General features: G+C 42.0%; 1 protein-coding gene across 1 annotated transcript in view; it reads left to right on the top strand.

The window, feature by feature from the left end:
• The window catches only part of PRKDC (protein kinase, DNA-activated, catalytic subunit), a 184,772-nt gene that overhangs the window by 46,114 nt on the left and 111,628 nt on the right, over positions 1 to 27,030 (top strand). Inside the window, exons 25-35 of the mRNA XM_030795536.1 lie at positions 1,195 to 1,347; positions 8,760 to 8,867; positions 10,947 to 11,173; positions 13,265 to 13,359; positions 15,169 to 15,268; positions 16,441 to 16,574; positions 20,376 to 20,624; positions 23,591 to 23,814; positions 24,837 to 25,045; positions 25,411 to 25,543; positions 26,338 to 26,496. Coding sequence (XP_030651396.1) covers positions 1,195 to 1,347; positions 8,760 to 8,867; positions 10,947 to 11,173; positions 13,265 to 13,359; positions 15,169 to 15,268; positions 16,441 to 16,574; positions 20,376 to 20,624; positions 23,591 to 23,814; positions 24,837 to 25,045; positions 25,411 to 25,543; positions 26,338 to 26,496 — 1,791 coding nt within the window. The remainder of the gene's footprint in view (positions 1 to 1,194; positions 1,348 to 8,759; positions 8,868 to 10,946; positions 11,174 to 13,264; positions 13,360 to 15,168; positions 15,269 to 16,440; positions 16,575 to 20,375; positions 20,625 to 23,590; positions 23,815 to 24,836; positions 25,046 to 25,410; positions 25,544 to 26,337; positions 26,497 to 27,030) is intronic.

Below are 27,030 nucleotides of genomic sequence, written 5' to 3'. Positions count from 1 at the left end.
AAGTCAGTGTCATTGATAAATGTAAGTTAAGCATAAATCATCTTAATAGGTAATTGGGCTGGGCATGGTGGCTCATACCTGTAATCCCAGCACTTTGGGAGGCCGAGGCAGGCAGATCACTTGAGGTCAGGAGTTTGAGACCACCCTGGCCAACATGGTAAAACCTGATCTTTACTAAAAATACAAAAATTAGGTGTGCTGGCGTGCAAGTGTAGTCTCAGCTACTCGGGAGGCTGAGGCAGGAGAATCGTTTGAACCTGGGAGGCAGTGATTGCAGCGAGCCGAGATTACACCACTGGATTCCAGCCTGGGTGACAGAGCGAGACTCTGTCTCAAAAAAAAAAAAAAAAAATTGCCTTTCAAAACATTAATATACCAAAAGCTCTTCATTATATAAAATGCAATATAAAGGGCATTTGAGAGTGATATTCGATCTATTCTTGGTTATCCTCTTAACTCTGGGAGATTAGAAACAGATAATCTCGAATTTTCATACAGGCATAGCATACCTTGGTGATACTGCAGGTTCTGCTCCAGACCACAGCAATAAAGTTAATATCTCAGTGTAGCAAATCACACTGGTTTTTTGGTTTTTCCGTACATGTCAAAGTTACGTTTACACTATACTGTGGTCTATTTAGTGTGCAATAGCATTAGAACTTTATATACATACTTTAAAATGCTTTATTGCTTAAAAATGCTAACAAAGTGAGCACATGCTGTTCGAAGAATTGAGCCAATAGAATTTCTCAATACAGGGTTGCCACAGACCTTCAATTTGTTAAAAAACACATTGTGTCCAAAGCGCCATAAAATGAGGTATGCGTGTATTAATTTGTAAATTTTCTATAGTGCTTCAAAAAATATTTTTACTAAAAGTGATAGTTGAAAATGTGCTAACAGATGAAGCAAAGTTATATAGTTCTTTAATATGGCAACAGTGAAATATACTTCCCAGTTTCTAAAGCTTTTAAATTTTAATTCTTCGTTCTTGGATAAAAAAAACAAAGTGAACAGAATCATTAGTTTTATACAACAAGAAATACTAATTCCAGTTAATTTATATTTGGGTTACATGATAGTTATGTGCAATGAAATTTTTCTTCTTAAAGGGCTAAATTGAGTGACATTTCAAATATTCTCTCGTCATCAACGTGATAACTTAAACATTGCTGACCTCCTGGTCTGTTTTAGGTTGCAGCCTGTGAACTTTTACATAGCATGGTAATGTTTATGTTGGGCAAAGCCACGCAGATGCCAGAAGGGGGACAGGGAGCCCCACCCATGTACCAGCTCTATAAGCGGACGTTTCCTGTGCTGCTTCGACTTGCGTGTGATGTTGATCAGGTAAGGGCTTTGAATCTGAAATAGTTGTAAAACTTTTAAAAGTTTGGTTTGTCTAATTCAGTGGTCAGCAGAGCAGTGGAATTACCTGGAGATGGTTAGGAACGATACTGCTCCCTGACTGCTACCCCAGGTGCTCTGGTTTAATTGGTCATGGGCATGACCTAGGCACGACCTGGGCACCAGGACTTCTAAAAGCTCTCCCCTCCACTTTCAGTATGTCTCGGAGTTTGGGAATCGCTGTTGTAGTTAAAAGTTACTGAGAGTCCAGGCATCTAAAGGTGAATTAGCTGTCACCCCTCTCATGGACAAACAGTCTTTCACAGAGGGAAGAAGAGAGAAATAACCATGGGCCGGGCGTGGTGGCTCACATCTGTAATACCAGTACTTTGGGAGGCTGAGGTGGGCGGATCACCTGAGGTCAGGAGTTCAAGACCAGCCTGGCCAACATGATAAAACCCCCGTCTCTATTAAAAATACAAAACTTACCTAGGCGTGGTGGCGCACGTCTGTAATCCCAGCTACTCGAGAGGCTGAGGCATGAGAATCACTTGAACCCAGGAGGTAGAGATTGCAGTGCGCTGAGATCACGCCACTGCACTCTAGTTTGGGAGACAGAGCGAGACTCATTCTCAAAAAAAGCCATGGCTGGCAAGTGGCCTATACTGTGACTTTATGGACAAATCCTTCACTGCTGCCATGAAGCAGAAAAAGGTAAGAAATCTTCTCAGTTCATTTTATGAATCTAGCATGACCTGAATATCAGGGTACACATGCAAAAAAGAAAACGAAATGCAAAACTCATTCATAATGCACCTGGAAAATTCTGCAGTATGCATGAGTGGATATAGTGCAGCAGTATGTTCAGATGCACTGTGATTAAATAGAGCTCATGGTGAAAACTGGAAACTTACCACAGAGGTAGATTTAACGTAGCAGTGAACCTCTCCATGGAAGCCTGGAAGGCATTTGGCAGCTCCTGATAAACTAGCAGTAGTTTCATATGATGTTTAATGTGATAGAATGTCTGCCTGAATCTTGCAGCCAGGTCATCCACTGTGTGAAGCACTGACACTCCCTTGCGCTTCCACCCAGCATGAGAGCACGGCCTGTTTGTGGGAGCGGTCAGTGCTTTACTTGGAGTTAGTTAAACTCTGCATGGACAGAGCCTGGTGTTCCTTGCTCCCTCTTCAGCATCTACCCCAGCACTTGGCACTTGGCAATCAAAAGACTCTTGTCAGCGGGCCAGTAAGGCTAGGACATCAACCCCACTAACTATTTGGGAGATTCTATTCAATACTGTAAGATAAGAAAATCATAGAAGGAATATTAGGAAGGAGAAAAGATTATTATAATTGTTTTCAAAATCTGGAAGGCCCAAGAGTAAGCATATCAGCTGATAAATTCTAAGAATTAATAAAGGAAAAAGCTGATGAATTATAAACACATAATTCTCATATATCTTTTTTCATACATTATTCACATATATTTCATATATTAGTATTGACCACTTGGAAAATACGTCTATAACATCTTGTTCATAACAGCATCAAAAAAAAAATGTCTAGGAATAAACTTCAGTGTGCCAGGCAAACATTTTATGACTATAGAAGATGAATAGCTTATGTACCTGAGGTAGAAGTCATTATTGAAAAAAATGTCAAGTTTCCCTGAATCAATTGATAGCTCTGGTGTAATTCCAGTAAAAAATCCAGAATTAATTTTATTTTTGAACTTAAAAGAATAATCTGAAGGAGTAATTGCTTGAGCCTAATAAGCAAGACACATTTTGAAAGGGTTGCACGCTGTAGGGAGTCTTGTGTAGCAGATGTTGAAAAGTGGCCTTATGGAGTATAAGAGGCTGAACCAGTGCACATATGGCTCAGTGGGAGAGCTAGGGGCCGGGAAGTGGCCCCTTGTGTGTATATGAAAATTGTGTCTGTGGTAGGGGCTCATTTAAGTGGGAAATGGGTCATTTAATAAATGGTATTAGGTCAAATGACTAACGTGTTAAAGAAAAAATTATTCATGACGTTCTTTAAAGATGTTAAGGAAAACTACTAAAGGGGAGGCTACTCCAGTGGGCTTTTACACTGCTGGAGAGGGATTGGGCTCTACTCCAAATACTTCCTGACCAGGGGGATTGATAGCCAAGGAGCAGGGTCAGGGTCAGTGGATGGAAATCACTAAGAGGAATATCAGGGGAACCAGCCCCCAGTATTTCAACATGGGTTCTTTTCTATTTTCCCTAAGCGTCGGCTGGTCTGAGAAATAAAGAGAAAGAGTACAAAGAGAGAAATGTTACAGCTGGGACCGTGATGATAACCCGGAGCTGCAAAACCAGCAAATTTTTATTAGAGATTTTAAAAAGGGAGGGGGTGTACGAACCAGGAGTAGGTCACAAAGATCACATACTTCAAAGGGCAATAAAGGTCACAAGGCAAGGCAAAATTAGAATTACTGATGAGGGCCTATGTCCCGCTATGCATTGTCTTGATAAACATCTTAACAGGAAACAGGGTTCGAGGGCAGACAACCAGTCTGACTAGAATTTAGCAGGCTGGGATTTCCCAATCCTGGTAAGCCTGAGGGTACTGCAGGAGACCAGGCCATATTTCAGTCCTTATCTCAACTGCATAAGACAGACACTCCCAGAGCAGCTGTCTATAGACCTCCTGCCAGGAATGCATTCCTTCCCCAGGGTCATTCCTTGCTGGGAAAAGAATTCAGCGATATTTCTCCTACTCGCATATCCGTCTATAGGCTTTCTGTGAGAAGAAAAATGTGGCTGTGTTCTTCCTGACCCCGCAGGCAGTCAGACCTTATGGTTATCTTCCCTCCCTTGTTCCCTGAAAATAGCTGTTATTCTGTTCTTTTTCAGGGTGCACTGATTTCATATTGTTCAAGCACACATATTTTATAATCAATTTGTACAGTAGTGGTCCTGAGGTGACGTACATTCTCAGCTTAGGAAGATAACAGGATTAAGAGATTAAAGTAAAAACAGGCATAAGAAATTATAAGAGTATTGATTGGGGAAGTGATGAATGTCCATGAAATCTTCACAATTTATGTTCAGAGATTGCAGTAAAGACAGGTGTGAGAAATTATAAAAGTATTAATTTTGGGAACTGATAAATGTCAATCTTCACAATTTATATTCTTCTGCCTCGGCTCCAGCCAGTCCCTCCATTCAGGGTCCCTGACTTCCCACAACAGAAGAAATGTCAGGCATAAAGAGGATTGTGGCTAAACCAATCCTAAGAGTGTTATGGCTGAAGATGGGCCAGGGTGACCAGACACTGCCTGGGGGCTGGTGGGAGATGAGGAATTAGATTATATATCAAGGGGAGAGGTTTTCACTGAACTGACTCAGCGGAGTTCTTGGTAAAACTGGACTAATAGAGATGAACATGGAAGCCCAGAAGTCAAGGCCTAGTTGAGAAGAGTTCAGCGGAGCCTGACTAGAGTTAGGGCAAGGAAGAGGGTCTTTGTCACAAGTGAAGAAACTAACTGTAAATCAATGATTTAGAAGGAAAAATGAACTATAAATAAATTACAGAAAAATGTAATGACCACATAGCATATCTGTCTGTGTATATCTTTAGGTCTTTTTTGTTGATAAACATCAGTTTATAATATAAAAATGTTCAAAGATAAAAATGAACCTTCACGTCACCCCTTTCACATGCTTGTTCCCTGGGAAAAGATGTTAGATCCTCTGGAAAGTCTGGAGAATGTCTTTATAATAACACATCTTGACATGTGCATAGATGTTTTGTTAACAAAAAGTAGACCCATAGCATTTCAAAACATTTTCTTCTGTGTGCAGTGTTATTTCTGCTCCTTGGATGGATTTCATTACTTTTCCATAATCGGCATCCTTCTGTGTCTTTCTATAAAGTTTGTACAGATAGGAAGACACATAAAAGTGTTAATGTATTGATAGTTTTGACCTTATAAATGTTTAAGACTACTGAATGGCATAAAACCAACATTGTAACACATACATAATGTGCAACATACTACTGAAGAAATCAGATTTAAAAATGGACAAATGTATAAAGAAAAAAATAGGCAGCTCATAAAAGAAGAAATGTAAATGGCCGATGGAATGTATCTTAAAATAGTCAACCTTTTTGTAAACAAGGAACTTCAAATTAAAATGATACTGGCTACTGTCAAATATTTAAAAGATGAACAATGTTTGGTGTTGTCAAGGGCACAAGGAAAGGACCCTGCACGTCATGGTTGGTGGGGCGACGCAGGCATAGTGCTCTGCAGCTGGGCTTGGATTGGGTGACCACAGCCCTGGCCTAGCAGCTTCCTTACAAGAGAGCTGCTTAAACAGTGTGCTCAGGACTCTCCACTCTGTATGGTAGTCATAATTTAGAAATACTTTCATTTCTAGCAGTACAGTTCTGGTAGCTGGGTTGTGTTACGTCCATAGTTGAGGTACTGGGCGGCTAGTGAAAACACTGGTAGAGTGCATATGTTTACATGGAAAGTACTCTAAGAAGAAACCAGTTACTGGTTTCTTCCAGGAAGACAGGAGCTCTGTCTCCTTGGCAGATTTATTTTTATTTTTACACGTGTATATACACATATTTAAATGTACATAAATTGGCCGGGGGTCAGGAGTTTGAGACCAGCCCGGCCAACATGGTGAAACCCTGTTGCTACTAAAAATACAAAAATTAGCCGGGCGTGATGGTGGACACCTGTAATCCCAGCTACTTGGGAGGCTGAGACAGGAGGATCACTTGAACCCAGGAGTCAGAGGTTGCAGTGAGCCCAGATTGCACCACTGCACTCTAGCCTTGGTGACAGAGTAAGACTCTGTCTCAAAAAAAAAAAAAAAGTATATAAATAAAATATTTTGAAAGTTGACAGTGGTTACCTTTGGGATGTAGGATTGTAGAGGGATGGTTTTCTATAAAGGGGTATGTCTATATTGTATATATATATCTAGCTATGTATACATGTATTAAAAAAACTTAGGTACTAAGAATAAAACAGTATGATTCTTGGCCGGGCGCGGTGGGAGGGCCTGTAATGCCAGCACTTTGGGAGGCCGAGGTGGGTGGATTACAAGGTCAGGAGATCGAGACCATCCTGGCTAACACAGTGAAACCCCATCTCTACTAAAGATACAAAAAATTAGCCGGGCATGGTGGCGGGCGCCTGCCATCCCAGCTACTTGGGAGGCTGAAGCAGGAGAATGGCATGGACCCGGGAGGCAGAGCTTGCAGTGAGCAGAGACCAAGCGCCACTGCGCTCCAGCCTGGGCGACAGAGCGAGACTCTGTCTCAAAAAAAAAAAAAAAAAAAAAAAAAACAAAAACACCAGTATGATTCTTTTGTGGAAAATAAGTGATGCTTTAAGACCAGGTTAAGCTTTCAAACTGAAAGTTAAGACCCTTTTATATTGATTAATTTAAAAAATTGCTTCATAGAGGCCAGTGAAGGTATTAGGGGAAAAAAATAGCTTCAAAGACTAGAAAGACTATTTGGAAGAGTCTCTGTGTTGTTTAGTCTGAGCCCTGGGACATATTGCATCATTTTTGAGGTGATATTAACTACAGTATGGACCTCTAATATCAAAGTACTTAATTGTTGAGCTCAGTAACTGTGGGGAATAACGGTCTGCTGGATGGCTCAGTGCTCCTATAAAAGCCCTGGCCTCTGAGGCAGAAATGTACAGGATATCAGTGTGGGAGTGTTTGCCTTAACTTCCACCACAAGCATTTTACTTTTTTTTTTTTTTTTTTTTTGACGGAGTCTCACTCTGTCTGGAGTGCAGTGGCACGATCTCGGCTCACTGCAACCTCCATCTCCCAGTTCAAGCGATTTTCCTGCCTTAGCCTCCCAAGTAGCTGGGGTTACAGGCGACCACCACCACACCCGGCTAATTTTTGGATTTTTATTAGCGAAGAGGTTTCACTATTTTGGCCAGGGTGGTCACAAACTCCTGACCTCAAGTGATCCGCCCTCCTCAGCTTCCCAAAGTCCTGGGATTACATCGTGCCTGGCCATTTTAATTTTTTTTTTAGACATGGTGTCCCTCTGTCACCCATGCTGGAGTGCAGTAGCACAATCATAGTTCCCTGAAGCCTTCACCTCCTGGGCCCAAGCCATCCACCTGACTCAGCCTCCTGAGTAGCTGGAACTACAGGCACGCACCACCATGCCTAGCTAATTAAAAAATAATTTTTTTAGAGACAAGGTCTTCCTATGTTGCCCAGGATGGTCTTGAACTGGCTTCAAAAGACCCTCCTGACTTGACCTCTCAAAATGCTGGGATTATGGGCATGAACCACTGCGCCTGGCCAGCATTTTACTCTCATGTATAATGAGGGTTAGATCTGTAGCAGCTTGTCTAGCTAATTGCTCTGATCCACTTCTCTTGTTGCTCTAAGATGACCACATGGTCACACCTCCACCAGGCCACTAGGTTACACTTCCAAGCTTCCAGGAAGACAGGAGCTCTGCCTCCTTGGGTATGGATTTACTTGTCATAAGGGAGGAGCCCAGGCCTGGAGACATCTTGGATTTTACAAAGCCAGGGAGCACGGGGCTACTTGGCCCCTGGAGAGGCTTTATTTATGTTCCAGAAGGTTAGACCTAGGATCCTTTTCATCCCATCTCCATAGAGATCTTTCTCCCTCCTTTTGGCAGTGGTGGGAGAGGCAGCTTCCTCTTTGTCCTGTATATAAACAGGTTAAATCTGTTTTTCTGTGTTCCTCCCCTGTGGTATAGGCTTTGAATTTGTGTATATAGGACATTGATTGGGCTTTCATTTTGTCACCACAAGGGGAGACAGTTAGGCTGTGGGGAACCACAGGGTTGTTATTTGCTTTGTATAATAGTTGAATAGCGACCAGATTGTCTGTAATCCAGGATATCTTGTGTGCACGTTCAAGATCAAATGAATAAAGATGAGTATTACAAACCCAACAATATCTATCCTAAATTGCCCTCCCAATCAGAGGAACAATGAGCTTTTGTTGCATATTTTTCTTTGCTGGACTCTTCATCATGGAATTAAACTGGAAAAGGAAACTAATGGGGCTGGGGATGGTGGCTCATACCTGTAATCCCTGCACGTTGGGAGGCTGAGGCAGGAGGATCACCTGAGGCCAGGAGTTCAAGGCCAACCTAGGCAACATAGTGGAACCCTGTCTCTACAAAAAAAAATTTTAAGTTAACTGGGTGTGGTGGTACATGCCTGTAGTCCTAGCTATTCTGGAGGCTGAGGTGGGAGAGGACCACTTGAGCCTGAACTAAAAAAGGAAACTAATACAACCATGGTAGTAGTATTACTTAATTTTATACTGCAAATGGCATTTAAATGGAACCCTTTACAGCGTAACATTTCTTTAACATGAAGGGAATTAACTTTAATTCTTTCTTCAGGTGACAAGGCAACTGTATGAGCCACTAGTTATGCAGCTGATTCACTGGTTCACTAACAATAAGAAATTTGAAAGTCAGGATACTGTCGCCTTACTAGAAGCTATATTGGTAAGTAATAGTTGATTCTTTTCCTCTTATTCCCATCGATTAGTTGTATTTGATGTTTGTTTATTTATTTATGTTTTTGAGACAGTCTTGCTCCGTCGCCCAGGCTGGAATGCAATGGCACGATCTTGGCTCACTGCAACCTGTGCCTCCCAGCATCAAGCAATTCGCCTGTCTCAGCCTCCTGAATAGCTGGGACTACAGGCGCACACCACCATGCCTGTCTAATTTTTTGTATTTCAAGCAGAGACGGGGTTTCACTTTGTTGGCCAGGCTGGTCTTAGTTCTGACCTCAAGTGATCCACCCACCTTGGCGGTGAGCCGGGCACAGTGGCTCACGCCTGTAATCCAACACTTTGGGAGGTCGAGGCATACAGATTGCATGAGCCCAGGAGTTGGAAACCAACCAGGCCAACATGGAGAAACTCTGTCTCTACTAAAAATAGAAAAATTAGCTAGGCGTGGTGTTACACACCTATAGTCCCAGCTCCCCAGGAGGCTTAGGCATGAGAATTGCTTCAACCTGGGAGACAAAGGTTGCAGTGAGCTGAGATTGGGCTACTGCACTCCAGTCTGGGTGACAGAGTGAGACTCTGTCTCAAAAACAAAGAATAAGAATTTCTGAGCATATCCAATTTTCTCCTATACTCAGATTCAATAACTAAAGGGCCCTGGAAACAGCAGTTCACCTTTTACATAGAACTCTCCTGACACAGAGAAGCAGCATCTTAGAATTTGGTTGCCAGCTCACTGAGGGCAGAGGCAGTGAGGCCAGCTAAATTGTAGTGTCTTTTGATGCTTATTTTACTATAATTTTTGAACCTGTGCAAATAAGTTTATGTCGCCTGCACAGTCCTGGTTATGCTGCTGGCAGTGTACTCTGAGTGTGACCTTTCTTAGTCATGTTACAGGCAGGGGAGAGTGACTGAACATTCGTTAGGGTGGTGACATAATTAAACCTGTAGTTTAATTCCCTGCAGTGTCTACCAGTGAATCCTACCTATAATAAATACAGTTCATTGAAGTTAATTTATGGCTTATTTGCATTCAGATGTTTTCATTATAATGTTTCTGTTAAAAAGTTTTTATTTTAGTTGTTTTCTGTTTCTTTTCTCCCTTTTGATCCTTGAAGGTAGATTAAGTAAGAGCTTCAGAAAGAAATCTGATAAGTAAAACGAGATAGTTGAGGAAAGAAAAGGTAAAGAAGCAGCGTGAACTCGGTAGCACAGCACTCAAGTGAAGGAGGGCCGTGGGTTTCATGGTGATAGCTGCTGTTACCTGCATCACTGCATGGTGCTAGTGACCTCTGCTCTGAAAAGCAGGAAGCGCCCTCTCCTCCCATAACCGTGGCTTGTGTTACGTTTTTGGATTCTAATTACCTCTGCAAGAAAGGATTTTATATGTAGCAAATAACTGGAAGTGTTAGGCAGAACTCTCTTAATTCATTGTTGAGTGTACGTTTTCAAGTTAAACTTTTCCTTTGTAGATCTGAGAGAGCATCATGACTAGAATGAAACAAAGCATAAAGTAGAATACATCTCTGTGTGGTCGTTGGTCAAATGTCCATAGATGTTTTCGGCAGGGCCTTTATGGGGGCTGCTCTTCATGCTTCCATAGGATTTTCCTTTATGGAGCAGTACAGTTTCTTTGGAACTTCCAAGGGTCTTACTCTCTTTGACTTCAATATGCAAAGTGTCTCAAAAGCTGTTATGGCGTAAAATCAACAATCAGAATTCCTCTGAAATTCTTAGGATATAGCCATTTTCTTTTTTTTTCAGGGAAAGGAAAGATTGTTTTGTTTAACTTAAAGTTTTCCCTCCCCTCTTCATGGCTTTTCAGTTTATTAATTTGTTTAAAAGAAAATGTTTTCATTATATCAGAAGGAAATAGTTATTCAAGCCTAGATTCTGGATACACTATGGAGATTGGTTTTACTAGTGTTTATTTTTTTCTTGACTAGTGCTATAAATTAATTTTTAACATACTTTAGTTATGCTCAGAGATAGACCAATTATACCCTTGTATTCAGTTGTCAGTGGTTATAAAAATTAGTACAATCAAGGTCTCTTTGTTTTGTTTCAGGATGGAATTGTGGACCCTGTTGACAGTACTTTAAGAGATTTTTGTGGTCGGTGTATTCGAGAATTCCTTCAATGGTCCATTAAGCAAATAACACCACAGCAGCAGGAGAAGAGTCCAGTAAACACCAAATCGCTTTTCAAGCGACTTTATAGTCTCGCGCTTCACCCCAATGCTTTCAAGAGGCTGGGAGCATCACTTGCGTTTAATAATATCTACAGGGAATTCAGGTTTGTAAGCTACACAACAGGGAAGAGAAACTTGTGGTTTTGAAAAGTGACTTGGAGTTTCACTCTGTGTATCCATGTGTCATATATATCCTGCATTTAGTAAGTAATTATGTGCTGGATGCTGTGCTGTCCTCTGGAGATTAAAAGGTGAATTAAAATTCAGTTTGCACTCCAGAAGCTTGGAAACTGCTGAGAAATGCATGTAAACACTGTCTCAGCCATTTTGGAAATGCAACAAAAGACGCATATACAGGGGCTTTGGGTGCACAGAGGAGGAGTAGCTAATCCAGGGTGAGCAGGTTAGCTGTGGCCTCTTGCTTGGGTTTATACTGCAGATGAGACTTGAAGGATAAATGGAAGTCAGCCAAGGCATTTTAGATCAAAGTTAGTGGGTGGTGGGGGATAGAGATAAGAAAGAGGAAGGTGTCTGAAGTCCTTTGAGGTTTGGAGGCAGGTGTTGTGAGGCTAGTGAGGAGGGCTCTGCTTGCTGTAGTAAGGAGCGTAGGTCACCTCTAGTGACAGAGGATCTGTGGAGTAGTGGGTGCAGGGAGAGATGCATTTAGATTTCCTCCTAAAATCCACTTGCTGGTAGCTGTGTAGAGAGTGGGTCTGAGTAGACTGAATACTGGGACACCAGTGAAGAGGCCATTTCAGAGGTCCAAGAAAAAAGACAAGTGGTCACTGACCTAAGGTAGTGGTGTTCATTCATTCATCCAGCATTCCTTATTAGGAATATTGTGTACCACATTTACCTGTGTAACCTCACATCCTGCACATGTACCCTTGAACTTAAAAGTTGAAGAAAAAAAAAATGATGTGCCACGCCTGTGTCCATGTTAGAAGTATAACAATATAGCCCTTCATGAGGGTTACATTGCAGAAGGACACATGGATAATAATTAGCCCCATAGGCAAATGAGCAGTTTTGCAGATGCAAGGGACAGAGGCACTTGTGTGGAAACAGAGCGTGTGCTGCCTCTTTGGTTCATGTAGCTTTCCTCTAGTCTGCTCTTGAGGAGGTATCTTTGAGAAGTATTTTAGGTTGTTTCACGGTTTTTCTGTTTTTGGAGACGGAGTCTTGCTCTGTCACCCAGGCTGGAGTGCAATGGTGTGATCTCGGCTCACTGCAACCTCTGCTTCCCAGGTTCAAGCGATTTGCCTGCCTCAGTCTTCCGAGTAGCTGGGATTACAGGCGCCTGCCACTACGCCTGGCTAATTTTTGTGTTTTTAGTAGAGATGGGGTTTCACCATGTTAGCCAGGCTGGTCTTGAACTCTTGAGCTCAGGTGATCCCTGCCTCAGCCTCCCAAAGTTCTAGGATTACAGGTGTGAGCCACCACACCTGTTTCATGTTTTAAAACACTGAGCGCCCCCCCCCCCCCTTTCTTTTCTGAGACAGGGTCTTGCTCTGTTGCTCAGGCTGGAGTGCAGTGGGGGGATCATGACTCAACCTCAACCTCCTGAGCTCAAGTGGTCCTCCTGCCTCAGCCTCACAGGTAGCTGGGACCACAGGTGTGCGCCACTGCACCCAACTAATTTTTTTTTATTTTTATTTTTTGTAGAGACAGGGTGTCACTTTTTTGCCCAGACTGGTCTCGAACTCAAGGGCTCAAGTGATTTTTTATAGGCATGTGCCGCCACACCCAGCTGAGCCTTTAAAAAAACGACAACAACAACAACAAAAAGAAACATTTATTTATTTATTTTTTTTGAGCTGGAGTCTTGCTCTGTTGCCCAGGCTGGAGTGCAGTGGCAGGATCTCGGCTCACTGCAAGCTCTGCCTCCCGGGTTCATGCCATTCTCCTGCCTCTGCCTCCCGAGTAGCTTGGGCTACAGGCGTGTACCACCGCGCCCGGCTAATTTTTTGTATTTTTAGTAGAGACGGGGTTTCACCGTAGTCTCCATCTCCTGACTTCGTGATCCGCCCACCTCAGCCTCCCAAAGTGCTGGGATTACAGGCGTGAGCCACCACACCCAGCCACAAAAAACAAATTTAATTAATGTGTGCCTTCTTTAATTCCATTCCTTCTTTTCTTTGTCCTTTCTGCTTTATTGTTTTCTTAGGTGAGGTTTCCCATTCTTTATTTTACAGGGAAGAAGAGTCTCTGGTGGAACAGTTTGTGTTTGAAGCCTTGGTGATATACATGGAGAGTCTGGCCTTAGCACATGCAGATGAGAAGTCCTTAGGTACATTTCGCTTCAGTGTTCTGTCTGCCTTACAGGTCTGAAGAGTTTCCCCAATGAGGAGTTAAGGCTTGTGTGATTCTCTTATAAGGTTTTTTTTTTTTTTTTCCAAGAGTTGTATAAATTAATAAATGTGAAGAGAAGAGAAGCCCCTTCAGTGCCTTAAATCCAGCTTGTTAATAATTTTTTCATGCCCTCATTCTCTTTGACTCACCATATACTCCTGGTGGCCATTGAGCTTGACCCTGGTTGGTTGCAGATCCTGCCCAGGGCAGGGGAGACAACAAAGCCAGTCAGACACTGTGATGCTATGATGACAGAACATGAAAATGTGCAGATATGATGCTGAAGAAGCTGGATGTGATAACCACTGAGATGTTGTCAGTGCCTCTGCACTCACTGGTGATCATTTAGAAAGTAGAAAGTGGGTCTCGTTACAGGACTGTGATAAAGCTGTTTCATCCATGATGAAGGAATATTATAAAGATATTAAGTCAGAAGTAGGCTAAAATAGCTAAGAGAGTAATAAGTGATTACAATTAAATTCTATGCAAGAAGCTATTAGGAACTACATAGAGTTGTTGAGCTAGAAGACTTCTTAACTCCCCATTGGTCCCAGCACATGATGTAGTTGGGGCACAGAGGCCCAGGCATGTCATTGACTGAGGGCCACACAGCTGTGGCAGGAATTTATCACTGATACGGGTCTTGACTTATTTTATTTTATTTTATTTATTTTTTGTGATGGGGTTTTGCTCTTGTCCCCCAGGCTGGAGTGCAATGGTGCGATCTCGGCTCACTGCAACCTCCGCCTCCTGAGTTCAAGCGATTCTCCTGCCTCAGCCTCCCAAGTAGCTGAGACTACAGGAGCCTGCCACCACGCCCGGCTAATTTTTGTATTTTTAGTAGAGATGTTTCTCCATGTTAGCCTGGGTGGTCTATAACTCCTGACCTTACGTGATCTACCCGCCTCAGCCTCCCAAAATGCTGGGATTACAGGCATGAGCCACTGCGCCTGGCAACTTTATTTTTTAAAAAGACAAACTGAGCTCTGTTATCCTTCATGTTGATAGTCTATTGTGGGCAAAAATGTTTAAAATTTAGTCCTCATTGTCAAATAGCTTAAATTTGCTTTGTTTGTCTTGATTTCCCATATAGGTGAATTTTTTCAACAAGTGAAACTTTTTTTGTGATCACTGACATATTTAAAAAACATAGAAAACTTTTTCTTGGTGACACAGGTCAAAATAAGATGTATAAGGTTCCTTTCCTAAATAATTCCAGACTTCTGTGGGTGACTTCACCGTCTTACCTGTTGTCCTTCTCCAGAGGCTGTGTTACCAAACGATACCATAGTTTATCCTGCTTAGGAAGGGAGGTCAAGGGACTTAACACCCCTTTAAAACAGCCACAAATTGAAGTCCACAGGCTCTGGCCTGGTATGTGGGTTTTGTAATACCTGCAAGGTCTCTTGCATCTCAGGTCCATTAGGAGAGGCTGTGCTTTGGGTGGCCGAGGTGTTGGTGGTACAGTTTCTAGTTAGGTATGGCATTGCTCTGTGTGTGTGCGTGTGTTTGTGCGTGCACGCACCATGCTATCCTGCAGTCTTAAGTATGGGTTTTGTGTTCATTTTTGAATATGGAGTGTGAATCATTTATCTAATTTTATTATTCTTAGGGATGAAAACATATTAAATCTATAGTAAAATTACCTTTTCAGTTAAAAATTAGGCCAACACATTTATAATACAAATTTAATAATAATCAGCTATGTATGCCTTCTTTGGAAATATGTCTTTGTACTTGAGAACAGGTACAATTCAACAGTGTTGTGATGCCATTGATCACCTATGCCGCATCATTGAAAAGAAGCATGTTTCTTTAAATAAAGCAAAGAAACGACGTTTGCCGCGGTAGGTGATCTTGCTTCCTTTTCCGTCTTTTCCCACAACATAAAACTAATTCGCAGCTAACGAAGGACAACTTGGGATGGATCTGTGGAAGTATAAGGAATTACTTCCTAAACAAGGAATGTGTGGAAGTATGAAGAGTTCAGTTTCCAAAAATGTTTAAAAGCTTTGTGTTTGAAAATACTTGGTTTAAGGGATAAGGTATAAGGTATTTGATCTGGGTTGAGATAGTAGATAGAAATTGAAAATTAGTTTTGTAACACGTTTTATTTAATGTGCACTAATTTTGAACATGTTTTGATGTGGATGATTTGACTAGAATATGCATGAGCCATTATTCCGTAAATTTTGAAGTGTATGAACTGAATGTTCAAATAGTAACATTTTGACAGACATGGAATCATAAAATTAGGAAATGAAACTACTTAGAGCCAACCAAGGCTGGGATATTGGCCAGTGGTTTCCAGTTTTTGCCCTTATTCCATCTTAGTGGTATTGCCTTCTCCAATAGGGTGAGTGCCCTCCATAAGCCCCTCCAGATCTCTGCAGGGTGTCTGGGGACATCTGTTATCCATGCTAGTGACCGCCACTCTGGAGAAGCACAGTCCCATGTGGACTGGATTATTAATATTTTCTCTGTTATTTTAAAAGTTGATTCTTCCAGATTCTACTATTAACTTATGATATCAGTTTAGTTCATTGGTTCTAACTTTAGCATGCATTAGAATTGCCTGGAGATCTAGTTCAAACACAGATTGCGGCTGGCCCCACCCTCAATTTCTATGTACACCTGGGGTAGTGCCAGATAATTTGGATTTATAACAAGTGCACAGGTAATGTTGGAACAGCCGACCAGGGACCACACTTTGAGAAGCACTGCTTTACAAGGTATATTGCACAAGAAACATGAAAATACTTAGTGCTGTTCTTTTAAGGAGAACTTTTTAATTTTTCCCCACATGAAAAAATGAACATGAGCAGCATTTAGGACCCATTTCACCTGTGTTATTTTGATTGCACTCTAATTATAATACATTAAAAATAAGTCGAATGCCTTTTAGTGAGGTTTCTACATATATCTGTGTGATAAAGATTAGTTTATGATTTCTAGAGCCTTGGTTGCTGAATGTTGCATGTTGGAGAGGGACTAATGACAGTATGCTGTCTCTGTGCAGAGGATTTCCACCTTCCGCGTCATTGTGTTTATTGGATCTGGTCAAGTGGCTTTTAGCTCATTGTGGGAGGCCCCAGACAGAATGTCGACACAAATCCATTGAACTCTTTTATAAATTCGTTCCTTTATTGCCAGGTATGGTAATCTGTATATCTTTAATTTCACTACAGTTTGCTTTATTATCCCATTTAAAAGAAGTAAAGAAGAATTGAGTAATTGGGTGATCATTGCAGTTAACATGGTATTCAGTTAAGATTCAGAATATTAACAGTTGATGAGGTAATGCAGTTCTGTTTCACCATGTGATTAGTAAGCATCCTAAGCATGTGATTGTAAGCACGTGTTTGCCAGCATCCTAAGTCTGAATGATCTCAAATCAGTGTATTAAAGGAAAGCAGTGAACCTGTACTTTTCAGTAATTACTAAACCATTAAACTGCTCATGGACTGAAATAATGACAAGTTTCTCAGGAATAAATGTATTGTTCAGTTTTGTCCATTAAGTCCAAACCCAGGTTTGATAGCTTGGGAGTGGGGAAGCTGTGCTCAGGACAGATCAGGCCCTGCCTTCCCCCATTGTGGGCTGTCACAGCCCTGTGCCATGCGTGGAGAGTGCCTCGGGTGAGATGGGTGTGCTGGTTCCTTGGCAAAAGTTGGGGTGGGGTTTTTTTTTTTTTTTTTTTTGAGACAGAGTCTCGCTCTTTTGCCCAGGCTGGACTGCAGTGGCGCTATCTTGGCTCACTGCAAGCTCCGCCTCCCAGGTTCACGCCATTCTCTTGCCTCAGCCTCCCGAGTAGCTGGGACTACAGGTGCCTGCCACCGCGTCCAGCTAATTTTTTGTATTTTTAGTAGAGACGGGGTTTCACCATGTTAGCCAGGGTGGTCTTGATCTCCTGACCTCGTGATCCACCCGCCTCGGCCTCCCAAAGTGCTGGGATTACAAGTGTGAGCCACTGCGCCCGGCCTGGGATGGAGTTCTGGCTGGACTTTTTCTTCATGGAACAAGAGGAAAAAAGTTACTTTATATATTTCCAGGCTTCTAAAACTAAGAAGGACTCTACATTGTGTTATCTATAGGATATATTATAATGTTATATACTATATATTATATACTATAGAGTATGTATAAATACATAGTATAACTGAATTCAATTATTTTATATATGCTATATAAATAATAAAGTATAAATTTACTGTACTATATCATTTTACATATATAATAGAAATGTGTATCTGTGTTTTAATTTAGATAATTGTTTAAAAAACGTTAGCATTTAAAAAAAATTTTTTTTTTTTCCCCTGAGACAGTCTTGCTCTGTCGCCCAGGCTAGAGTGCAATGGCACCACCTTGGCTCACTGCAACCTCTGCGCCCAGGGTTCAAGCAATTCTCCTGCCTCATCCTCCAGAGTAGCTGGGATTACAGGCACGTGCTACCACGCCCGGCTAATTTTTGTATTTTTAGTAGAGACGGGGTTTCACCATGTTGGCCAGTCTGGTCTCAAACTCCTGACCTCGTAATCCGCCAGCCTCTGCCTCCCAAAGTGCTGGGATTGCAGGCTTGAGCCACCACGCCTGGCCTAGCATTTTCAATTTGCTTAATGTGTTTAGCTAACAATTGTTTTTTATATGTTAAGTCATTCTCACAGCAACCTTATGAAATTAGTCATTGAAGAGTGGACCAGTGGCTGGGGAAGGGCTGGAGGGCAGTGGGCAGCATTTTTCCTATATTTAGTAGAAACCGAGACCCTGATAGCATGTTGGTAGAGCTGCTTATGGTCAGACCACTGTCTCACATTGAGTCTGTGACTCTGGTAGCACATAGGATTTCTTGTGACCTCAGCTGTACTGATCTCAGGCATTTCTAGTGCTATTCTCTTCTCAGTTGCCTATGATATGGAACTCATGTATTCTGAACTAAATAGAGTTCCACCTCTCAGCATTGTGTTTTGTTGGACAAAGGCTGCTAGGTAGTAGGTGAGCCTTGCCCTTCTTCCAAGAGGTAATTTGTATAACATTAAGGAGCCTTCCTTGATTTATCTCTTCTTTGGCCTTCCAGGGTGTAGCCACCTTTCTCCTTTGGTATCTTTATCCCCCAGTGGGTATTTTTGATTTATTTTTTTCCTTTTCAGTTTTAGAGTCAAAGTCTCACTATGTTGTCCAGGCTGGACACAAACTCCTAGGCTCATGTGATCCTCTTGCCTCAACCTCCTTAGTAGCTGGGACTGCAGGTGTGCAGCACCTGTTTGTTTTTAAGAGACAGGGTCTCACTCTTTTGCCCAGGCTAGGTAGGTTGCAGTGACACGATTATAGTTCACTGCAGCCATAAACTGAACTTAAGGGATCCTCCTGCCTCAGCCTCATGAGTAGCTGGGAACACAGGCATGTGCTACCAGGCCTGGCTCATTTTTAAGTTTTTTTTGTAGAGATAGGGTCTTGGTATTAATATGTTGCCCAGGCTAGTCTTGAGTCCTGACCCCAAGCAGTCCTCCTGCCTTGGCTTCCCAAAGTGCTGGGATTGCAGGTACGAGCCATTGCATCTAGCTTCCTTCAGTGGTTTTTAAGTGTCTGTGTCAGGTGTCTCTTTAGCTCACTGTGTAGCAGCAGTCCCGGCTACAGGAACACCCAGATCAGTAGGACTTGACGACAGGTGCAGGGTTGTCCCTCTGACATATGTCCAAGAGAGACAGCTCCTGGCGGCTTCTGAATACTGAGACTCAGTGTGGTCCAGGCCCAGAAACAGACAGCAGGTCCTCGGTGGAGACCAAGGAAGAAGTAGGGCTGGGCAGGCTCCCCAACCCCAAGCGTGCTTGTCTGTGTCTTCAGCTTCTCTGTCATCTTGTGAAGTACCCTTGTCTGCTGTCTCGATCTGCCTTTCTGTGTCCTTTCTTTCCATCATTTTTCTTCTGTCACTCTTAATGTAGAATTTAAATATCTTACTATTTATTTTTTGCTCATTATTATAGATTTCTTTGTCTCTTCTTGGTGAAAGTAACAGAACATTACAGAATATTCCTCCTCTTAATATACAAAATGTTCTCTCTCTTTTTTTGATACCGAGTCTCACTCTGTAGCTGAGAATGTAGTGCAGTGGCGTGATCTTGGCTCACTGCAACCTCCCCCTCGTTTAAGCGATTCTCCTGCGTCAGCCTCCTGAGTAGCTGACCACAGGCACGCACCACCACGCCTGGCTGATTTTTGTATTTTTAGTAGAAATGGGGTTTCACCATGTTGGCCAGGCTGGTCACGAACTCTTGACCTCAAGTGATCCGCCCATCTCAGCCTCCCAAAGTGCTGGGATTACAGACCTGAGCCACCACCCCCAGCTGAATGTTCTGTTTTTAATACATCAGAGATACATATTTTGAATTCTTCATTAGGGTCAGAATGATTTGACATTTTCAGTGCTACTGATTTCAGAGCATACAAAATGCAGTTTTACGTATTTGTCTTTTTAATTTAGAAGAAGTTTAATATTTAAAAGAAAATTTCCTGGAAGAAACGGCTCATTTGATTGTCTTATTAACAAACACTGCACTTACTGTGTGGTAGATGTTATTCTAAGAGCATGTTCAAATATTAGCTACTTTAATTCTGCTAATCTTTGTAACAGCCCAAGAGGTAGATATTATTGTTCTCATTTGCAAATCCTGTTTTGTGACTTAAAGGAATAATAATTTTTAAATAAAAAGGCAGGGGAAAGAGTATTAGTATGCAGCTATTCCAAATGGTGTCCAACTATTTTTATAATGTTTAAGAAACCTGAAGAGAATGGCTGTGGTGGAAAATACCTTCTTGGAAGTAATTACAGTGAAACAAGTTGAATGCATAGTAAAATGAAAAAAGATTGTCCCATAACATTTTGAAATTTTAGGTACAAAGATTGGATTGAAAAAATGTAGGTATATGTGTGTATTTTAATTTTGTTTCTTTTTAAAGGCAACAGATCCCCTAATTTGTGGCTGAAAGATGTTCTCAAGGAAGAAGGTGTCTCTTTTCTCATCAGCACCTTTGAGGGGGGCGGCTGTGGCCAGCCTTCGGGCATCCTGGCCCAGCCCACCCTCTTGCACCTTCGGGGGCCATTCAGCCTGCAGGCCACGCTGTGCTGGCTGGACCTGCTCTTGGCCGCGCTGGAGTGCTACAACACGTTCATCGGCGAGAGAACTGTGGGAGCGCTCCAGGTCCTAGGTGGGTCACCCTTGCCTCATGCTGGTGTGTGTCGTGCTGCCAGAGTCACCCTGGGCAGTGGCTCTGCCAGGTCAGAATCCCAGCGACATGATGGTAGGTGCTGTGCAGCCACCTTGCCTGTGCTTTCATGTCACCTCTCCGCAAGGGTTCCTTCCTTCACACTTCAAAGTTGACAAATACAGTTTTTCTCATAGCGTTATATAATTGAAAAAGTTATACTTTCTGGTGTGTTGTAAATGTTGACATTTTAAATACACAAAACTGTTAATATTACTTTAAAAAAATGTATTCCATGAACAATAAATACTATAGCCGTTTTATATACAGCGTCATTGGCTTTAAAATATAGCTGCTTTATTGGAAATTTTGCAGAGTTCCTGAATTCATATTCTCATTTCCTTTTTTTTTTTTTGTTTTTTTTTTTTTGAGATGGAGTCTCGCTCTGTCGCCCAGGCTGGACTGCAGTGGCGCAATCTCGGCTCACTGCAAGCTCCGCCTCCCGGGTTCACGCCATTCTCCTGCCTCAGCCTCTCCGAGTAGCTGGGACTACAGGCGCCCGCCACCACGCCCGGCTAATTTTTTGTATTTTTAGTAGAGACGGGGTTTCACCGTGGTCTCGATCTCCTGACCTCGCGATCCGCCCGCCTCGGCCTCCCAAAGTGCTGGGATTACAAGTGTGAGCCACCGCGCCCGGCCCATATTCTCATTTCCTAACCTTCAAATGATTTTATCCTAAAGTATTAAGTTTTTTTGCTTAAGATTTTACTATATCCCTATCTACGTCTTTTTAATGAAAAGATGTACATATTTAAAGATTCCTTGGCTGGGCTCAGTGGCTCTCTCCTGTAATCCCAGCACTTTGGGAAGCCGAGGCAGGAGGATCACTTGAGCCCAGGAGATTGAGACCAGCCTGGGCAACACGGCAAGACACTATCTCTACAAAAAATACAGAAGTTAGTGCGGCGTGGTGATGCACACCTGTGATCCCAGCTACTGGGGAGTCTGAGGTGGGAAGATCGCTTGAGCCTGGAAGGTTGAGGCTGCAGTGAGCCGTGATTGTGCCACTGTACTCTAGCCTGGGTGATAGAGTGAGACCCTGTCTCAAAAAAAATTTTCTTCTATGTTATTATTACATTTGTTATTAGTCACATTACATTTTTTAATGCCAAAACAACAAATATAAAAATTTTGATAATTATTACATATAAAATGTAAAATTATGTGGTTGGAATTCTATTTTCGTATGTATAGATTTTAGTATTAAAAAAAACTTGTTCATAGCCGGATGCGGTGGCTCACACCTGTAATCCCAGCACTTTGGGAGGCCGAGGCGGGCACATCACCTGAGGTGAGGAGTTCGAAACCAGTCTGGCCAACATGGCGAAATCCCATATCTACCAAAAATACAAAAATTAGTCAGGCACGGTGGCAGGTCCCTGTTAATCCCAGCTACTTGGGAGGCTAAGGCACAAGAATCGTTTGAACCCCGGAGGCGGAGGTTGCAGTGAGCCGAGATCGCACCAGAGCACTCCAGCCTGGGTGACACCGTCTCAGAAAATAAAACCAAAACCAAAAATACTTGTTCACATAAATAAGGGCCATATTTGATTTATTCTAAAATGTACATTTTTCCATATTTAACAGGTCCACGGTTGCAGTGTGTCTTGCAATCCAGTATTCTGTTGGATTCAAGGATATTTGGTTTTTGAGAATAATTCTTTTTTTTCTGTTTTGAAATGGAGTCTCTGTCACCCAGGCTGGAGTGCAGTGGCGCGATCTTGGCTCACTGCAAGCTCCGCCTCCCGGGATCGTGCCATTCTCCTGCCTCAGCCTCCCTAGTAGCTGGGACTACAGGTGCCTGCCACCACGCCCAGCTAATTTTTGTATTTTTAGTAGAGACAGGGTTTCACTGTGTTAGCCAAGGTGGTCTCGATCTCCTGACCTCGTGATCCACCCGCCTTGGCCTCCCAAAGTGCTGGGATTACAGGCGTGAGCCACCGCGCCCGGCTGAGAATAATTCTTAATATAAGTTATCTCAGTTCTTGGAATACATCAAAATACATGTTATCAAAATTATTTTTAATGAGGTCAGTTGACAGTTTGATTGACTTTCCTTAAATTATGTTGGAAACAGAATTAGAAACCATGAGACTTACAAAAAGGCTTTCCTACTCAATCATTGCTTTTACTCTTTCAACAGTATGCAAGTATTTTAAATTGTCTCTTGGCGCTCTGAAGGGCTGTGCACCTTGGAGTAATAAACTACAGTTAGACTGGAGAGAGGTGAGGGTGGGTCTGTCTTTCATTAAGCAGGAGAGTCCTGATGAACAGGCTGAGATGGGAAAGGAGAACCAGCTCCAGGATGTTTTCAGACAAATGAGTTTTATGACAAAGCCCATTTGAGGATTGATCTGAAAGTTGATTCCATAAGATATGACTGGTGCCCATCCACACCTGCTTGAAGACTGCTCCATAATTTGTCTCTGTCCTTTGAAGGACAGGATTTTTATTTTTTCATTATTAATAACATTCATTATTAATAACAGTGCTAAAAAGAGCATTCTTACAACCACATCTCTGCAATTCTGCAGTCATTTCATTAGGTTAAAATTTCAGTGCTGATTCAAAGCATAATGAGTTTTTAAACATTTGATAGAAATTGGCATGCATATTTTTAAAAACTTGGTATAAATTGCCAAATCGCCCTTTAAAATGAGCATATTAATTTATCTTCTCACATGTAATGTTTGGGAATAAAGACCTGACCTTCCATCAGTGTGTCCTTTTGATATGAGAAGAAATAACTGCCACTTTATTCAGCTATTATTAAGCTGTTTGTTTCTTTTGAAAAATTTTGAATTTTTACTGAACGTACATCATGCCTATGCTTAGAGAAGCAATTTTATATTAATCTTAGTGGAGTTGAAAGGAAGCATATATTAATATTTCAATATAATTGCTTCTAGGTACTGAAGCCCAGTCTTCACTTTTGAAAGCAGTGGCTTTCTTTTTAGAAAGCATTGCCATGCATGACATTATAGCAGCAGAAAAGTGCTTTGGCACGGGGGCAGCAGATAACAGACCAAGCCCTCAAGAGGGAGAAAGGTACAGCTACAGCAAATGCACCGTTGTGGTCCGGATTATGGAGTTTACCACGACTCTGCTGAACACCTCCCCAGAAGGATGGAAGGTAGGCTGCTCTATTAATTTGAGGTCAGTTTTTGGTACTGGAAAACTACTTCAAAGGTTTCTGTTAGAAGGGGTTTTGGCTTTTAATAAAAATTTATCATTATTATTATTATTATATTTCATCCTCTCAACCCAGCTTTTCCTGACTTCGGGAAGAACCAGGAAGAGAAGGCCAGGTTTTGGCTTTTCTAAAACTTTGCATTGTCAGAAGAGTTATATGTCAAAATCAAGTTGTCAATTTATTTTAGTTGACAAAAACTGTATTTATGGTATACAGCATGATGTTTTGATATGGTTTGCCTTGTGGAATGGCTAAATCAAGCTAATTAATGTATCTGTTACCTCACATATGTAACATTTTTTGTGATGGGAACTTTTCAATCTATTTTCTTAGCAATTTGCAAAATTACAATGCATCGTTATATTAACTACAGTCATCATGATGAACGATCTATTGAAAATCATGCAACTTTGCATGTCCTTCAGAGTTTCACTGTGTGAATGAAATACAAAATAGTTTTTTCTAATTGTTTTATTGGATGCTGTATTTTATGCTATCATCAAACATCTACCTTAGGAAACACACACTAGCAAATATTTATAGATGTATCCATGAGGCTTATTGTGTAAACAAACTCCAGTCAGTTTATTCAGGGACTCTCTGCCAGGTGCCTGTGGCACACCAGGCCCTGGGATGCAGCAGTGTCCTGAGTCAGGGGCGGGGAAACCCTGTCCATGGACATAGCCCCACCTGCTGCCTGCTCCATAGATAAAGCTACATAGGAGCATGGCTGTGCGCCTCTGTCCACCTGTTGTCTGTGCTGCTTTCTTATCAGACACGTAAGGAGTTGCAGCAGAGACTGTCTAACCCACAAACCTCAAGTGTTTACTGTGCCCCCGTTTTATAGAGAAACTCTGCCCACCTCTCCCTTAGGCAGAAGTTCCCAACCTCGTGGGCCCTGCACTTTGGTGAAAATAGAAATGCTGTCTGACAAAGTGTTTTTATCAAACAATCTGTTACAGCTCCTGAAGAAGGACTTGTGTAATACACACCTGATGAGAGTCCTGGTGCAGACACTGTGTGAGCCCGCAAGCGTAGGTTTCAACATCGGAGACGTCCAGGTTATGGCTCATCTTCCTGATGTTTGTGTGAACCTGATGAAAGCGCTAAAGATGTCCCCATACAAAGATATCCTAGAGACCCATCTGAGAGAGAAAATAACAGCACAGAGGTGGGTACTTGGGTCACAATCGGGGACATGTTGTCCTGGAATTTCAGGCCCTAATATGTTGCCGTGCTCCTGCAGCTGCTCCTGCTTTCTCAGGGAAGGCTCATATCAGTGGGATGTTTGCTGCCAGTGACCTCAATAGTTGTTTAGAAATCACATTTAACCAGTGCCTTCCCTGTACCAAACTTAAGCAAACTTCAGACATGGTTAGCGCCATGTTTGATCTCCGTGCTAGCTTAGTGCGCATGGATCCTGTTAGACGTTGCCTCTGTTTGCTTTCATAACAGTGCAAACATTTTTTTCAGTGTATCTTGATAATTTAATGAGATCAGAGCTCACCTAATTTACTGTTTTTGTCACATGGCCAGCATTGAGGAGCTTTGTGCTGTCAACTTGTATGGCCCTGATGCGCAAGTAGACAGGAGCAGGCTGGCTGCTGTTGTGTCTGCCTGTAAACAGCTTCACAGAGCTGGGCTTCTGCATAGTATATTACCATCTCAGGTAACTATAACTTACTGTTTTTACATTTATTTTAGCTTTAGTATGATAATTAGTGTATTTATTTATATTATTTCTTAAAAGTCCTTTATGTATTGAGCATGCTGAAATGGGAATTATAGAATTACTTGCTCTAGACATGTAGATATTATCTGTATATCTATGATATATCAATATAAATATGAAAGCAAATGTAAAAATTTATAAATATAAAATGAAAGTAAAATAAAGGACATTTAGGTATTTCCAGTGCAGCTTTCTGAAAAACTTTAGGAACTGCAGTTGTGCCTTTGTGGCAAGACAACACAAATGAAGAATCTAGTATAGAAAGCAAGGTTGAGCCAGATACAGTGGCTCATACCTATAATCCCAGCACTTTGGGAGGCTCAGATAGGAGGATTGCTTGAGGCCAGAAGTTGGAGACCAGCCCAGGCAACATGGCAGGAATTCATCTCTACAAACAATTAAAAAAAAAAAACCTTGTCCAGGAGTGGGTGCTATGGACCCATAGTCCCAGCTACTCAGGATGCTGAGGTGGGAGGATTGCTTGAGCTTGGAAGCTTGAGACTGCAGTGAGCCACGATTGTGCCACTGCACTCCAGTCTGGGCGACAGAGCAAGACCCTGTCTCAAAATAGCAAGAACAACAAAAGCAAAATTGAATTAAAATTTTTCTGAATATTGGAAGGTAATTGTCAGTGCCATCTGAAGTGGGTTTTTTATTTAATGAGAGGAGTGAAGTTGTTTTTTCTAAGAAATATCTTTTTGCTAGGCATTTCAGTGTTGGCTTTCTTTCAGTCCACAGATCTGCATCATTCTATTGGCACAGAACTTCTTTCCCTGGTTTATAAAGGCATTGCCCCTGGAGATGAGAGACAGTGTCTGCCTTCTCTAGACCTCAGTTGTAAGCAGCTGGCCAGCGGACTTCTGGAGTTAGCCTTTGCTTTTGGAGGACTGGTAGGAAAAACACCTCTGCATGCTGCACTCCCCTAATAATAGAAATATATATGTCACTTGCAGGTGTCTCTAGAAACTGTGGAATTTGGGTAGTAAGGTTTTAGCTGGACAAGTATTGTATGATTTGCATGAGCCAACTTTCTAAAAGATTATTTTCTCAATAGTTTCAGGAAAAAAAAAACGGAATAGAACAACATTCTTTTTAAATTGAGGTTTTGTCTATCCCACTTTGTTTCGAAAAGGAATTAGCAAGAGAACGTTTTGTGACTGTGAAGCTGAGTCGTGCTGACATGTGGCCTCTTCTCCTCTCCTTGGTGTGCCTTCACATGGATGATTGGGAGGGCCTGTGAAGGATAATCCCAGAGGAACCAGAGTCTCCAAAAAAAATATTCTCATGGCTCTGAACCATGCAGGGCTGGCCTTAAATAGTCCCTGCTGTAGCTGAAATCTGCAGCCAGCCCTCTGTGGTCACTCCATCCCAACTTCCTTTCTTCTGTAGCAGAAACCCATTTTTCACCCCTTTGTCCAATTAAT

Source organism: Nomascus leucogenys, chromosome 16 (genome assembly GCF_006542625.1).
Source record: "Nomascus leucogenys isolate Asia chromosome 16, Asia_NLE_v1, whole genome shotgun sequence".
NCBI classification, from domain to species: Eukaryota; Metazoa; Chordata; class Mammalia; order Primates; family Hylobatidae; genus Nomascus; species Nomascus leucogenys.
This window is presented reverse-complemented; position numbering and strand designations above follow the sequence as displayed.